The sequence below is a fragment of the Hippocampus guttulatus genome, chromosome 3 (assembly GCF_054856545.1).
Source record: "Hippocampus guttulatus isolate MCC_2025c chromosome 3, RoL_Hgut_1.0, whole genome shotgun sequence".
Classification (NCBI taxonomy): Eukaryota; Metazoa; Chordata; class Actinopteri; order Syngnathiformes; family Syngnathidae; genus Hippocampus; species Hippocampus guttulatus.
The window spans coordinates 8,284,746-8,298,183 of record NC_141263.1 but is presented as its reverse complement, the minus strand read 5'-3'; the positions used below and the strand labels follow the sequence as shown (position 1 = coordinate 8,298,183).

At 40.5% G+C, this 13,438-nt stretch overlaps 1 protein-coding gene across 1 annotated transcript in view; it reads right to left on the bottom strand.

The window, feature by feature from the left end:
- Positions 1 to 13,438, bottom strand: part of adamts7 (a disintegrin-like and metallopeptidase (reprolysin type) with thrombospondin type 1 motif, 7) — a 77,483-nt gene that overhangs the window by 10,886 nt on the left and 53,159 nt on the right. The window contains exons 12-19 of the mRNA XM_086106855.1: positions 13,018 to 13,187; positions 12,779 to 12,912; positions 10,528 to 10,648; positions 9,575 to 9,819; positions 9,013 to 9,154; positions 5,256 to 5,382; positions 4,155 to 4,368; positions 296 to 1,921 (exon numbers count right to left, since the gene is read on the bottom strand). Of these exons, the coding sequence (XP_085962981.1) occupies positions 296 to 1,921; positions 4,155 to 4,368; positions 5,256 to 5,382; positions 9,013 to 9,154; positions 9,575 to 9,819; positions 10,528 to 10,648; positions 12,779 to 12,912; positions 13,018 to 13,187 (2,779 nt within the window). The remainder of the gene's footprint in view (positions 1 to 295; positions 1,922 to 4,154; positions 4,369 to 5,255; positions 5,383 to 9,012; positions 9,155 to 9,574; positions 9,820 to 10,527; positions 10,649 to 12,778; positions 12,913 to 13,017; positions 13,188 to 13,438) is intronic.

Sequence of the window (13,438 nt, the reverse complement as noted above, 5' to 3'; positions counted from 1 at the left end):
TGGCATACATGAGAAACCTCGTTTCATTTCTGAGATCAGGCTAAGCCTGTTAAACTCTGAGTGTTTGTAACTGTGTTCTATGCATCATTGGGTAAAATATTTGGACATTTCCAACACTTGGAGGCAAATTCAGGGCATTAATCATATTAAATGGTTATATAAGGTAAATCTGACTGAAATATCTGCAGTGACCAAAATAAAACAGAAAATTAAAACCAGCAACAGTGAAGCACAGACAAGTATGTTGTTCTGCTGGAGTGCAAAAACAGAGTGGGATTGATTCATTGAGACTTACAGAGCTCCAGTTGCCACTGACCCAAAAGGCTGCCACTTGTGTGGCGGCTGGCGTTTGTTCTGATATTGTCTGAGGGGGTGGCCAAAGAAAAGAATGCTGCCTTGGTGAGATACTCGTCTTCGATTTTCGTGTGGTAATGGCTTCGGTGGACGCGGTGTTCAACAGTGGGGGATTGTATGAAGAGTCCGGGTCACTCGCAATATCCGATCTTATGATTGGGGGAATTAGGATTTGATCGTAGTCGTGGTCATCAAACGGAAATGATGATGTATAAGAGGAATCTGCCGCAGTCCATTCAGTCGAAGCTTTCGTGAGACTCTGTTCCGTTGTTGCTGGCTGGAAACGATCTGGGGGAGGCTGACTGTATCCTTCCCGGTTCGTAGGCGGCTGCAACTGTGTTCCGGCAGACAATATGGTGTCATCAGGGTCACTTTGATTTCCTGACATGACAAGATCTGGGGTAAGGAGAAGCGTGGAACTCTCAGAGGGAGGCAGTGAGGTCGTACTGACGCCTCTGTCAGAATTAACTTGAATGGCAACCGATTCCGTGGTGAGATGGGTCGGGTGCAAATTGTCCAGATGAAAATCAGGTGAGAATGCTGTTGATTCATTGGTACTTTGAGTAAGATATAACTCTGAAGCTCCAACAGTTCCTGAAGACCTTAAAGTCTTAGGCGTAGCGAATTGAGACATCGTGGAAGTTTGGTGCAATTTTAAGCCATCTTCTTCTCGGGATTTCTCTGTCAGTGTGACAGTGTGACGGTCCTCAGCTTGAATTCCAGGCTTTGAACCAGCATGTGATGGAGTGAATTCCCCGGTGTGATTTTCCTCCCCTGTGAAATTGTGGTTATTTTTAGCCTCGTCTGTATCTTGCCCCACATTTTTACTCTTTGTAGGCTCTCCGGTAGTGTCATTCAAAGGGGAACTCGCATTATTGTTTTCATTCCAAAGGAGCTCATCGTACCCATTTTTCTGCGAAGAATGTTCTGGAGGTGACCGAGTGGTGGGAACAGGCAGAAGATAATCCGCAGCAAGGTAGTCATCAACATTTCCAGAAGGTTCTCCTTTTCCAGGGTTTCCAATGTTCTCCAGGGTGTCTTTAGTAATGTTTTCTGGTTCTGCAGGTTTCAAAGAAAGAGTTGTGGTCCTCATACTGCCAGTTGGCTCTTCCTCATGCAGAAAATCTTGTTCCTGACTGTTCCCTGAATCTATTCCAGCATTCTCATCTGATAAATCTTCATGAAAGTTGATGAAGTTGTAGTCATAGTAGAAGTCATCCACTTTAGGAGTATTGTCTTCACCTTCTATCTTATTATGATAATGGAAGTCTTCGAAGATGTTATTCACATCATTTGGATCACTGTTTTTTGATTGAACTTTGGTGGAACTGTACTTCGGAGGTAGTTTGGCCGCAGGTATGAAGTTAATTTCATTCAACACTTCTTCGCTTGTCCATCCACTTCCAGACCAGTCAATATCACCAAAATTGTCCACAACTTGAGGACAGTCTTGGATTGAACAGGTACTCAGAGAGAGGGGCTTCTTTTGCAGGTCACAGTCCACGCCGGTGTTTCTGGAACAGGTCACATTACGCCGACGTACTCCCCTTCCACACGTTAGCGAACACTGCATGGATGAAGCAATGACAGAATACATTAATTCAACTTCTGACCGTCAGAGCTACTTTGACAAAGTGAAAGCAGATGGCGGCTAGTTGGATTTTTTTCCCCCTCCATGACTCACAACATTTACTTGTACTATATTTACAAAACTAATCTCAACTCAAACACTCAGTTTAATTCATTTGTTGTGCTATTTGTGGGGAGTGAAATATCATAAAAACACGAAGAGACTTTTTGGACAAAAATTGTACTTGTGTGCACATGTCCATGTTTCGTGGCTATTGGTGTCAACACATGCCTGTGGAAATCCCAGGTGTACAAATACACTTTGCTCTTTTTTGTTTAACGTATCCCACATTAAATAGAACACGTGAATGCTACCACCGACGCTGAAAAAAAAATCTGGCTGGTCTTGAACGTGAAGACACACTATCATATTATTCAAGTCTGTGCAAGATGGAAGCTTTAATGTTTCAAACAGCATGAGAGGGAAATGTTTCGATTTGATGAAACTGGAGGAGAGCTTTTTCTAAACTGCAACTGAGGCTTCAGTCAAGGCGGAGAAAGTTTTCAAGTTGAACCCCACACACCAGATCTTTTTGGCAGAAAACCTTCTGGCACCTGCTAGAAAGCTGAAGAGAAAGCCATACAAGAAAGTTGCAGCACGATGGCCCAAATTATTTAACAGCAGTATCTCTGCATGGAACAATGGTGCTGTCAAATACCAAGCCCACGAACAGGCACATATCTGGGAGAAAAAAAACAAGCCAGAATGAAAGTACAAGGTGATAAAAAGTCAAACTTTAAATATGTCCAATCATCCATTTTCTATAGCATTGATCCTTATTAGAATCACTGGGTGAGAGGTGGGACCGGTTAGCAGCTAATCTCAAGGCTCCCCAATAAATATACGCGCATGCAACTTGTTATTATTTAACCCCTCTAATTGCCTTATGAACAAATAACTGTTCAATATCAATACATTTTTCTTGATTTATATCGCAAAAATAAAGTTTATGTGCTGAATCCATTGTAAATGTTATCAACTGTAAAAATAAAATAAAAGGATTCTCCGGGTGCCAGACTGCCCCTAAGTAGCAGCATTTTGACAGTAAAATTTAAGACGGTGCATGTAAACCTTTTTATCCACTCGTACATGTGAGACCTGACAAAACTCCTGCTTGACACTGCAGCCCATTTACAAGTAATATAGTTCAAATGAGGGAAATGTGAATCTTGTAACAAGTTTGTTTACAGTGTACACACCTAAAATTTCAGTTGTAGGGGCCACTATGCTCCGAGTAAAAAAAAGTTAGTCTGGAGCCATGACCTTGGGGAGGACCAGGGTCAACTTTCCCAGTGCTGTGAGTTGGATTTATGTAAACCGGGAAATGTGGTGTACAAAGACGGGTGTCAAAAAACATGTATTTCGAAAAACAAACTGAGTTTCACCCTTTAGTGTGGGCCAGACAATCAACTAGCATGTCTAAAAGAAGATCCTGCGACATTTGCTTCTTCCAGTGCATGAGAAGAAGACGAAGTTGTTGCAGTACAACTCGGGGCTGCTTCACCATGGCAACGCATCTGCTCACAATGCCCTCAGCAGCCGACAGTTGCTGTCACCAGACCTGGGTCTGTGCAAGGTTATTTTAGTTTTGCATTGTCCATTGTAGTTGGCTTATATTTCATTTAGATTTTTGTTTTTAATTCATTAATTTGAAATAAAATGTCGTTTTTACAACAAGTTTGTTTGTTTAAAAAATATTTGAGTTATTAGTTGTATTTTTATATTGTTTTATTATTATTATTATTATTATTTGTTTGTAGATTTGTCACTCACTATTGTACCTAAGTATTTATAATTCCCCAACAAGTGACGGATGTACTGCAACACCACCCAAAATAAATTTAAAATGACCCCTGACAGCTCAATTATAATATTAATTCACAAAGACGAAGGAAAGGTTTGCGATAATTATAGTTAGCTTTAGTTAGTTTGATCAACATACGATATACAAAGCAGTTTCAGTTTGTTCATTTTTTTAAGCATTCTTGTTTTACATTTATTTCATAAACGAAAATGATTTTTCACTTTTTCTTTTTTGTTATTTTGTTACTTTCCGTGAATGATAACCTTCGCTCTGTGTGAATTTTCCCCAAGTTAAGTCGTCATTCAAGGGAACTGTTGACGATGTGTACGTCATTACCTGAACAGTCGTATTCCAGGCCACACTCACCTTTGACCAACTGCCAGTGGTCCAATCTGCCGGGCATGGGGTGTCTGTGTTGCAGGACAAAACGGACGCAGGTTTTGGCGTGGATTCACATTGACTGGGCGGTAAGGCTTTCTGATCATCCACGCTGATAGCTTGGATGCACATCACTGTCCTTTTAGCCATGCCAGAGCTCCCACAGCTTGCTGAGCATTTCTGCCACTCACCCACCCACCATCTGCAATCAGAGACACAGATTTCGTTGAATTGTGGACTGAATTGGGATGGAAATTTCACAATGGAGCCAAACACAATGACTCATGCATTTGACCTTTGAGAGTAAATACTGTAGTGTACATTGGATGAATTTGATTGTATTGCACGCATGAAACAAAATGGCTCTGCTGAGTTTCTGGCCAATTGTGCCTTCAGCGGTGCTTCAAAAATGCAGTTTGACTGTGGTGAAAAGCCATGCAACATAAACACTTTAACCTTACTACATTGTGTTTGCTAAGAAACTCAAAACTACTTACGCACAATTGTGAACAATCATGATCAGGAGTGGCGGGACACAAACCCGGAACTGTTTTTCCATTATTCCAAAAATATGTACGTCCTAAGTGTGTACATGCCTGGTCTCGCAATTTCGCAGTCTGTACGATTTAAAGGGCAACAGGTCAATTAGAAGTGTGTATTTTCTTCTTCTTTTTTTTAAGAATCAGAGCAATGTAATTGCTCTGCGATGCTGTTTCTGCTCAAAAGTTACCTTTTCTTTGAGTAGGAATGTTTTATAACACATCAAAAATGATGTTTGTTGTCTATTGGGTTCGTACATTGCCAGTGGAAGAGGAACTGGGATTTAAAAAGCAACTGACGGTACCAGTGTCGTTTTCTACGTATAATTACAAAAACAAACAATTGACTTCCATCAATTGTTTATGACAGTTGATGATATAACTTACTGTAAATATGACCTTAGAAGAGTTCATGTTCCTGATCATAAACCCAATTTAAGTACTAACTAATTCTGAAGGAAGGACAGCCTCAAACTTGCGTTGAACTTTGAACTTTGAACTCGTTGACCTGCACACGTGGCTCTTGGTGCAAGTCGTGTCTCAAACTCACATGGCTGGACAAGGCTCCTTGTTGCATGTGGTTTGGTTGTCATCAGGTCGGGTGAAAGGATCACACAATGACTCATCCACTATTCCATTAGTTCTTTCCACACAGTGAAAAATCTGCCTCTGGACACCTGGAATGATCATGAAATGAGAGGTTTTCAGCCAATAAAGCATTCTTGCATACGCATGCGCCATTTATTTTCAAGGTATCAGTGACATAATGTTTGCTCTGCTATCGATAGTAGTTAAGGACAAATGATCAAAATGTCATTTAGATGAGCCATTGATGATGGCATAGTCTGCTGGTCAGCCAGCATCTCAGCCCGGGACAGAGGGAGACTGGATTGATTGGTAAGGAGGGCCAGCTCTGTCCTGGGCTGCTCCCTGGACACTCTGGAGGAGGTGGGCAACATGAGGATGCTAACCAAGCTAAAAGCTATGATGGACAGACCCTCCCATGCCCTCCAGGCCACCCTGACAGCACTGCAAAAGTTGTATTCAATTCAATTCAATTCAGGGTTTTCTTATCTGATCTTAGATTGTTTTCACTCAACTATAGAATTGTTTTATTTTAGTGTGTGACTCAATAAAAATAATGCAAAAAGAAAGATTATTGGAAGCTGCACTCGGTATCACAAAAAAGGGCGTTGGCCGTTTGGTTTCTGACAAACAGAAACAAAGCAGTGTCTCCAAATGACATATTTACATCCTACTGCAGTACCCGTCCTTGCATTTTCACCTAATGCAGAGAAATATATTTTGGAGCCCTTGTGCATGCAGCTGGTATCATGCACGAAAGATGAATCTATCGAATGGTAGCACAGCTTTATTGGAAAGAGAAAAGAAAAGGAAACTCAAACAAAACAATGTACAGGGGGGGGGGGGGGGGGTAAAAAAATAAATAAAATAAAAAATATTATTGGAAGCTGCACTCTGTGTCACATAAAATAACATTGGCTGTTTGGTTTGTCACAGACAGATTCAACCAAAGCAGTGTCTCCAAATGGCAGATTTACATCCTACGGCAGTACCCGTCTTTGCATTTTCACTCCATACAGAGAGACACCTTTGAAGCCCTTATGCATGCGGCTGGTAAGATGCATTATATTAATAGTAGCATGGTTTTATTGGATGGGAAAAGTAAACAACGAAAGATACTCTCATCCATTTTCAGTTTGAACTTTGGTAATATTTTAAGGTGAATAGAAACATCACTGCAGCAAATTAAAAGTATGTGGGTGATCAAATAATCTTGACTGTTCGACTCTGATCTACTGGAGTGGCATTTGACGGGCTCATAAAAAAAGAGTTCATCACGTTCTGAGTCAGACTCACATTAATAGATTTCTTGTGAAATACCTACAAGATAATATTTACAGCCAGCCAACTTCATTTGGCATCTGCCTCATTGATTTTTCCCCTTGTGTTGTCTCTATCATTGAGGAAAAAAGAAATATTCAACTCCAGTGTGTACAGGAGTGCCTGCCCACGCAACAACTGTAAAATTAACAACCACATTTGATATCAGCCCATTTTTTTTAATTGTGTCTGTTAGCAAGCAATTAGCACGTTCTAATTTTCTCCATTTGTGACATGATCGGGTAGGTCAGGCTTTTTTAAAATTTCAATAAATGTGTGCAGTAGTGGCATTTAAGCTCCCAAAATACATTGTATTGTATTGGGTGTTTTTATTCCACAAAAAAGTGCTTTGATGTAACAGACATCAGCTGTAATGGATGACACTTTCCCCGAATTAGAGTATGTGGCTGCATTGAACATTTGCTTAAAATAAGAGGAGCAGTTGCACACCCAACATTTTTCGTTCAGCCCCAAAAGTTGAATTTTGATCTCATCTGACGAAAGCACCCTTTCCCACGTTAGCTTTCCCATCTTAGCTGTTGGTCTCTGCAGTTCATGGAGAATGATTGTAGGCCTCTTTGCTGCATATTCTTGTTTGGGCTAAAGGTTTAGAGGGATGGCCAGGTCTTGGTAGGTTCGCAGTGGTCTGATAGTCTCTCGATTTCAATGTTAATGATCCAACAGGGCTCCATGAGATGCTTAAAGCTTATCGAATCTTTTCGTATGCTAATCTTGCTTCATACTTTATACTGTATGGCGTGTTCCAAGGTCTTCATGATGCTGTTTGCTCCCCAGTATTCTCTTAACAGACCTCAGGGACCATAACAGAGCAGATTTATAATGAGGTTATATTACATGCAGGTGGAATCCATTTGTCATCATCAGTGATTTAGGCCAACATTGAGAAATTTAGAATTGATCAACTTCTGGCGTAAGTTGACTGCACTGATAGTAAAGGGGCCAGATAATATTGTACGCCCCACTTTTCAGTCTTGTATTTCCACTTCACAATAGTGACCCATTTAGATCTGATGCTTCGCAAAAAAACCCCAAAAAAAAACCCAACAAAAAAAAGTCAAGTCTGAAATGTGGCAAAAAGATCAAAAGGTTTGAGGGGGCAGAGAACTTTCACAAGCCAGTTGTCCAGAAGCTTCTACTTTGTTGTCCTGTGGGAAGGGAAATTGCCTCAGCCTGAGGTCCTGACCACTCTGGTGCTGTTTTTGTTTTTTTTTAATCAAGGATGTCTTTGTACATGCACTCGTCTTTCCATCAAATCCTGACTAGTCTCCAGGTTCCTACCATCGAAAATAATCCCACCTTGATGATGTTGCCACCACCATGCTTCAATGAAGGAATGTAGGGTCAGATGATGAGCGGTGCACGGTTCCCACCAAACAACGCCTGGCATTCACGCCAAATAATTCAATCTTTGTCTCATCAGACTAGAGAATTTTCTTTCTCATTGTCTGAGAGTCCTTTTGGATAACTGCAGGAAGTCTGCCATGTGCCTTTTATTAACTCGTTAATTCCACCCATTTTCACTGGCGCAAACCGTTTGCATGTCTAAGTGCACTATACGTGCACGTGTGCATGTGCGTGAGTGCACGCGGGTGCATGCACGTCCCATCCTCCCTGCAATTCCGTGCATGTTCATGTGTGTGTGTCTCCTTCACCTTGAGATTCAAGCAATTTTTTGGGTGTGTGATGCAAAACGAAGCAATTACGCTGATGCAAGGGCACACAACATGTTTTACACCACATTCTGGTTTCACTTCGTTTGCCGTTGCGCAGGCAGACCCGGCACCTTCGCTGCGGTGTGGCGTTTGCGCGAGCCACAGCCTCTTTGGATGGCTGCTTCTTCCTTTTGTGTGGCCAAAGCATCTTGCTTTCGGCAACTTCATCTCCGCTCTCATGCTTGGTGGAAGATTTTCTTCCCCAAAAGCAATAATCAAGGGTTAATTGTTTAGATTAGTACATCGCCACTGTCTTCAAACGCATAACGCATCTCTCTCTCTCTCCCTATATATATATATATATATACACATATATATATATATACAGTATATATAAAATTATAATTTTTATAGTGCTTCTCCTGATGAAAACTGTGAAAGCCAGCCTGTTAAATAATGCAGAAAAGCAGAGGACCAAATGCCGGACTGAATATACACACTTGCAAATGAGATCAAGTTTGCCGTGACGCATACACTTTCCACTGAGATCCAGACCACTGTTATGTATACACTTTCCAGCGAAATGACAACATGCACTCTGCATAGCCTCACTGGTTGCCAAGTTCAGGCACCACCCTCTTGATTCATGGGGGATTTTGATGAAAGCATGTCACAGAAATGTAAATAAAACACCTGAAAAAAATTCTCAAGCAAAGCATTTTCCCCTACCTGCTCCACAGGTGGCACTACATTCAGTCCATGATCCACATTTCCAGAAGAAAACTGAGGCAGAACCGTTATTATCCTCAGAAATATTTTGACTGATTGTGTACTCATAGCGCACTCCTGGATTGGTCTCTTGAAAGAGGAGCTAGAAGAAAAAGTCAGACAAACACAGTTTTGTGTGAGATGAAAGTTGAATCGATAAAGAGAGCAGCATCATTGTATGTGTGACCAAATGCTATTTAAAAAAAAAAAAAACGTGACTGAGGTAGAAAACAACTAAAATATTTGTTTTAAAATGTCATAGAATCCTCTGACTGATGCATTAGAACCATGCCATTTCTCATGCCATTGTTTAGTCAGTGGGCCCCATTAAATTACCGGTAAGTGTGAAATATTAATTAAAAAAAATATACTTATACTTAAAAATGTTGAACATTGAAAAGGGTTGAATTGACCTCTGAAATAATAAGAGCATTAAATGAATTGCACAGTTTTGATGCAACTACATCTGTATTGACAGCTATCACAAAAAAACCAAAACAGTGAATTTTATGATCAATCCCACCTGAATCCACAGTGGTTCCATGGTGGGCCCAGGTGAGGTTAGGTTCTCTCGATGCCCTGTTCGTTCATACGTAAATACAGCCCCAGCTGCCTTGTACTCGCCATTCCATTGAATAGTCCAGCCGCCATTCAGATAATACTTGTTGGGACCGTCACCTCTGAGCGCTAGGAAATTTCCAGCTTCGGCCATCTCCTCAATCCTGATGTCCCATGATCCTTCCGGGATCAGTCCAATGTCCACATAACCTTGATGACAACGCATCTCATCTCAGTGTCGATGCTTGTGTAATCACAGTTAATGCAGATATTGTGAAGCCTAGAGACGTCTATGTAATTGTTTCATAAACATAAAACAAACCTGAAATTTGTTTTACCAAGTAGATTATGATGATGTTATAACAAGGCTTCTTACCGGAAAACGTTAGACAGTTCTGAACAAGTTGACTTTACTTTTCAGTGATGTCCCTTTTCAAAGTCACAAACATTTGTGGAATGAGCAGCTTGTGTCTTTTAAAGGTAAATCATGCAATGATTTGCTGGTTGATGCATAGGTAGTGTAATGCCTTTTGCTGAAGGCAGCACGAAGTGATGTCATTATGAAAGACAATTCCATACATCCACAGTCTGGGCTGTGGAGAATGCATTAAAAATGGCCAGTGTGTCTTGTTTCTTCCTTGTTACCGATAAAACTTCAATCATTCAAAAACAAGAACAAAGAGCGGGGGAATCATAAGTGAGGATTTTAGTTATTCTATGTGAGTGCTCTTCCCACAAATGCATCATTTTAAAGGCTGATATCAAGAAGGTTCCAACAACAGAATCACATTTGTGGCAAGAATCATTGCCAAGTCAGAAACAATCTAGAATGTTGTCGATTCCATGCAACAATGTTTTTTATGATAACAAAGTCAGTTGGGAGCTCAACTGAAATTGCGAGAAGTGTGAGAAACATACCCAGTCCTTCACTCTCCTCAAATGTTTTTCTCACAGTTGCACAGGTGGAGCCGTTACCAAGACACACTCCGCATCGATCCTCCACTGCATTTGACTCAATCACGTAGTCGCAGCCGACGTCCTGCGACAGGCAGGCAACAACACAACAATAACAATGGCAGAATCTTGAATAAGATAAATAAAAGAAACTCAAGACATTATTCTGACGAAATGGTTGAATAACTTGTTAAATGCGAGTTTGAATGGATGTGTAAATACAAGTTTTGGATGTACGTTTGGAAGGATAACCACGACTGAAGACACGTGCGGCCTTTTTCAGAATGATAAAATAAGATGACATACTAGTTGGAATTGGTAGCTGAATCTGAAAGGGATTTTTTAAGGTGAATGTGGAAATAGTTTTGATAGAAATGTACAGAATGGGTTATTTTTGGTTTTTTTTTAATGTTCATTATCCTAGATAACTGTAAGCATTTTTATGGGTATTCTCAAGAGGAACAGGTTAGTCTTTCCAGGGAGTAGTGTCAAATGGAACATTTTTTGATAAATGAACCCTTTTAGGGACAGCGGCTACTACAATAGACAACTTATGTTATCAGGTTACAGGGTGCAGGGAAGGTTTAAAGCAAATCCCATAATACTTTCTACTAAAAGCATTTCAAAGAATGAAGGTTGGCCAATTGCTGTTCTATTCTTTTGCTTTTAACTGAAAACAAAATGAACAAATATGATTTCTGAGAGTTTGGAGAAAAGGAAAGTTCATATTTTTATTGGCTTTGATTGAAATCAAGAGTTTAAATCTGACTGCATGTCGGATCAATGATAGTTTATTTGGATTGATCAACACGGGCTGTGCGAGGTACATGCCCAAGGTCAACTCTGACCTGAAGGAGGACAAGCACTATGGACAAAGGATGGATGGATGTCGTTGCTATGAAAGAGAAATTATGAAAGAATGTGTGTCTAATAAAAATGTCACAAAATGTCATGAAATCTGGAGTCTAATCCAAATCCAAAGAGCGTATCAGTAACCGGCATTTTGTCCCAGATAGTCAGGTGGATGTTATCTTGAAAAACGGCTACAGCATTTTGAATAACATGAAATGCAAAATGTCAATTGCATAACACTTGCCCATAGAGAGAATGTAGCACATTCAGCATTTCACCCAAACACACAAAAGAAATACAGTACTGCAGGAGTGTACACACAAATGCAATGACCAAGTCTAAATGATCTACCTATTTTCTCGATGTATTTATTTAAAAATGTACTTAGAATTCTTTGTACGTCTTATATACATTCGGTCACCTTGCATAATTGCATGAACCCATAGACGTATATGCAGGGTGAGGCAGGCAACAGGCGTATGACAGGCTGCCTTGTATCTCAATTAAGTAACACATTTCCCAATGGATGATAGGTGGCAGTCTAGTTTTATTTATTTATTTTTAACTCATCCACTATCGTTGACAGGGAGCTATATCAATAGCATTAAACTGAGCGGGCTGGCAGTGATTGAGTTCATGCCATGAGCGAAAGATACAGTACTTACTTCGCGGGCTACTGGTAGCTCACGATCTACTTAATGGGTACACAACCTCGTTCAGTCCGGAGTCGTTCTGTGCTGCCCTCGTGCATATGTGAGCTCAAAAGCGAATCTACTTTTAGACTTGTTGCGCATCTTGAGAGTGAAAAGACTTTTCACTTTTGCATCCTCGACCATCCAATCACAAAGCAATAGCGTTTGTGGTGTTTTTAGGGTGTTGTTTTGTTTTGTTGACTGATCAAAAGTCTGAAAACCATTTCATTTTTGGCAAAGAAACAAGTAGCTACGGTATGTGTGTTATATATTCAATTTTAACTCATTCAGTACCAGCCAATTCTAGACCAAGTCTGAAAAGACGTTTAAAAACGTCTTTGGGAGTGAATGAGTTAATATGACACATTATATTTAATATTCATCAGTGTTTTTGGAAGGAATTTGGGGGGTTAATTACTTTTTTTCAATGCATTTCTGCAATGGCGCGGGTTGAGAGTAAATATGCAAGTTGTTTAAAGAGAAAGACTGTTCCATCTTTTGATGGAATCGGTCATCGAGTATTTTTTTCTTCAAACTTAGTGATCGGTGATCAACTCCAAAAACCCCTATCGTGTAAGGTTTAACATCCATGTGTATACCAGTGAATTAATGTTGACAAATGAAATCAGATGTTTACGTTGAGATATACTAAAGGTTAGAAATACCGCTACCTTACAAATGCCATTGATGCACATGTCTCGGCTTTTGTTGCCTTCAAAGCACGGGGTGCCATCAGTGACGGCATCGAGCATCTTTTCAGAGAAGTGTTCATTCAGTGGACGGCAGTGGAGTTCACAAGGACTGACTAAAGTGGAACATGGACACGCTTATGTTATACAAGGCATGACAATACACGGAACATTGGGCCAAAACATCCCTTTGTCAACTTGAATGAAAATCGACTGCTCACCTCTGCTTATGACTGAGACCCACTTATAGAATTTGCCCTTGTAGAGTGCACTGTTGAAGTGACTGCACTGGATATCTCTAAAAGTGGGCACGTTGTTTGGACACGGTGTTGTGTTACAGATGCGATACCGCCGTCTTTCTCCCAGGCAGTACTTCCCTCTGTTCCTGGGACTGAAGCACATGTTAGGGTTAGAGCAGTTGATAATGTTGAAGTAGACTTAGTGGCATGAGGCATGAAGCAACAGTTACAAACAATTATCTAAAACTCCATAAGATAAACTAACTATAGTGATCCAGGTGAGGGAAATTCATTTGTGGTCAGACAAAACACTCAAATAACACTTGGTCACATGGTAAATAGGCTCGGTGGCAGGAGGCAATAAATAAACAAAAACAAGGAGACAGAGGCAACAATGAAAACG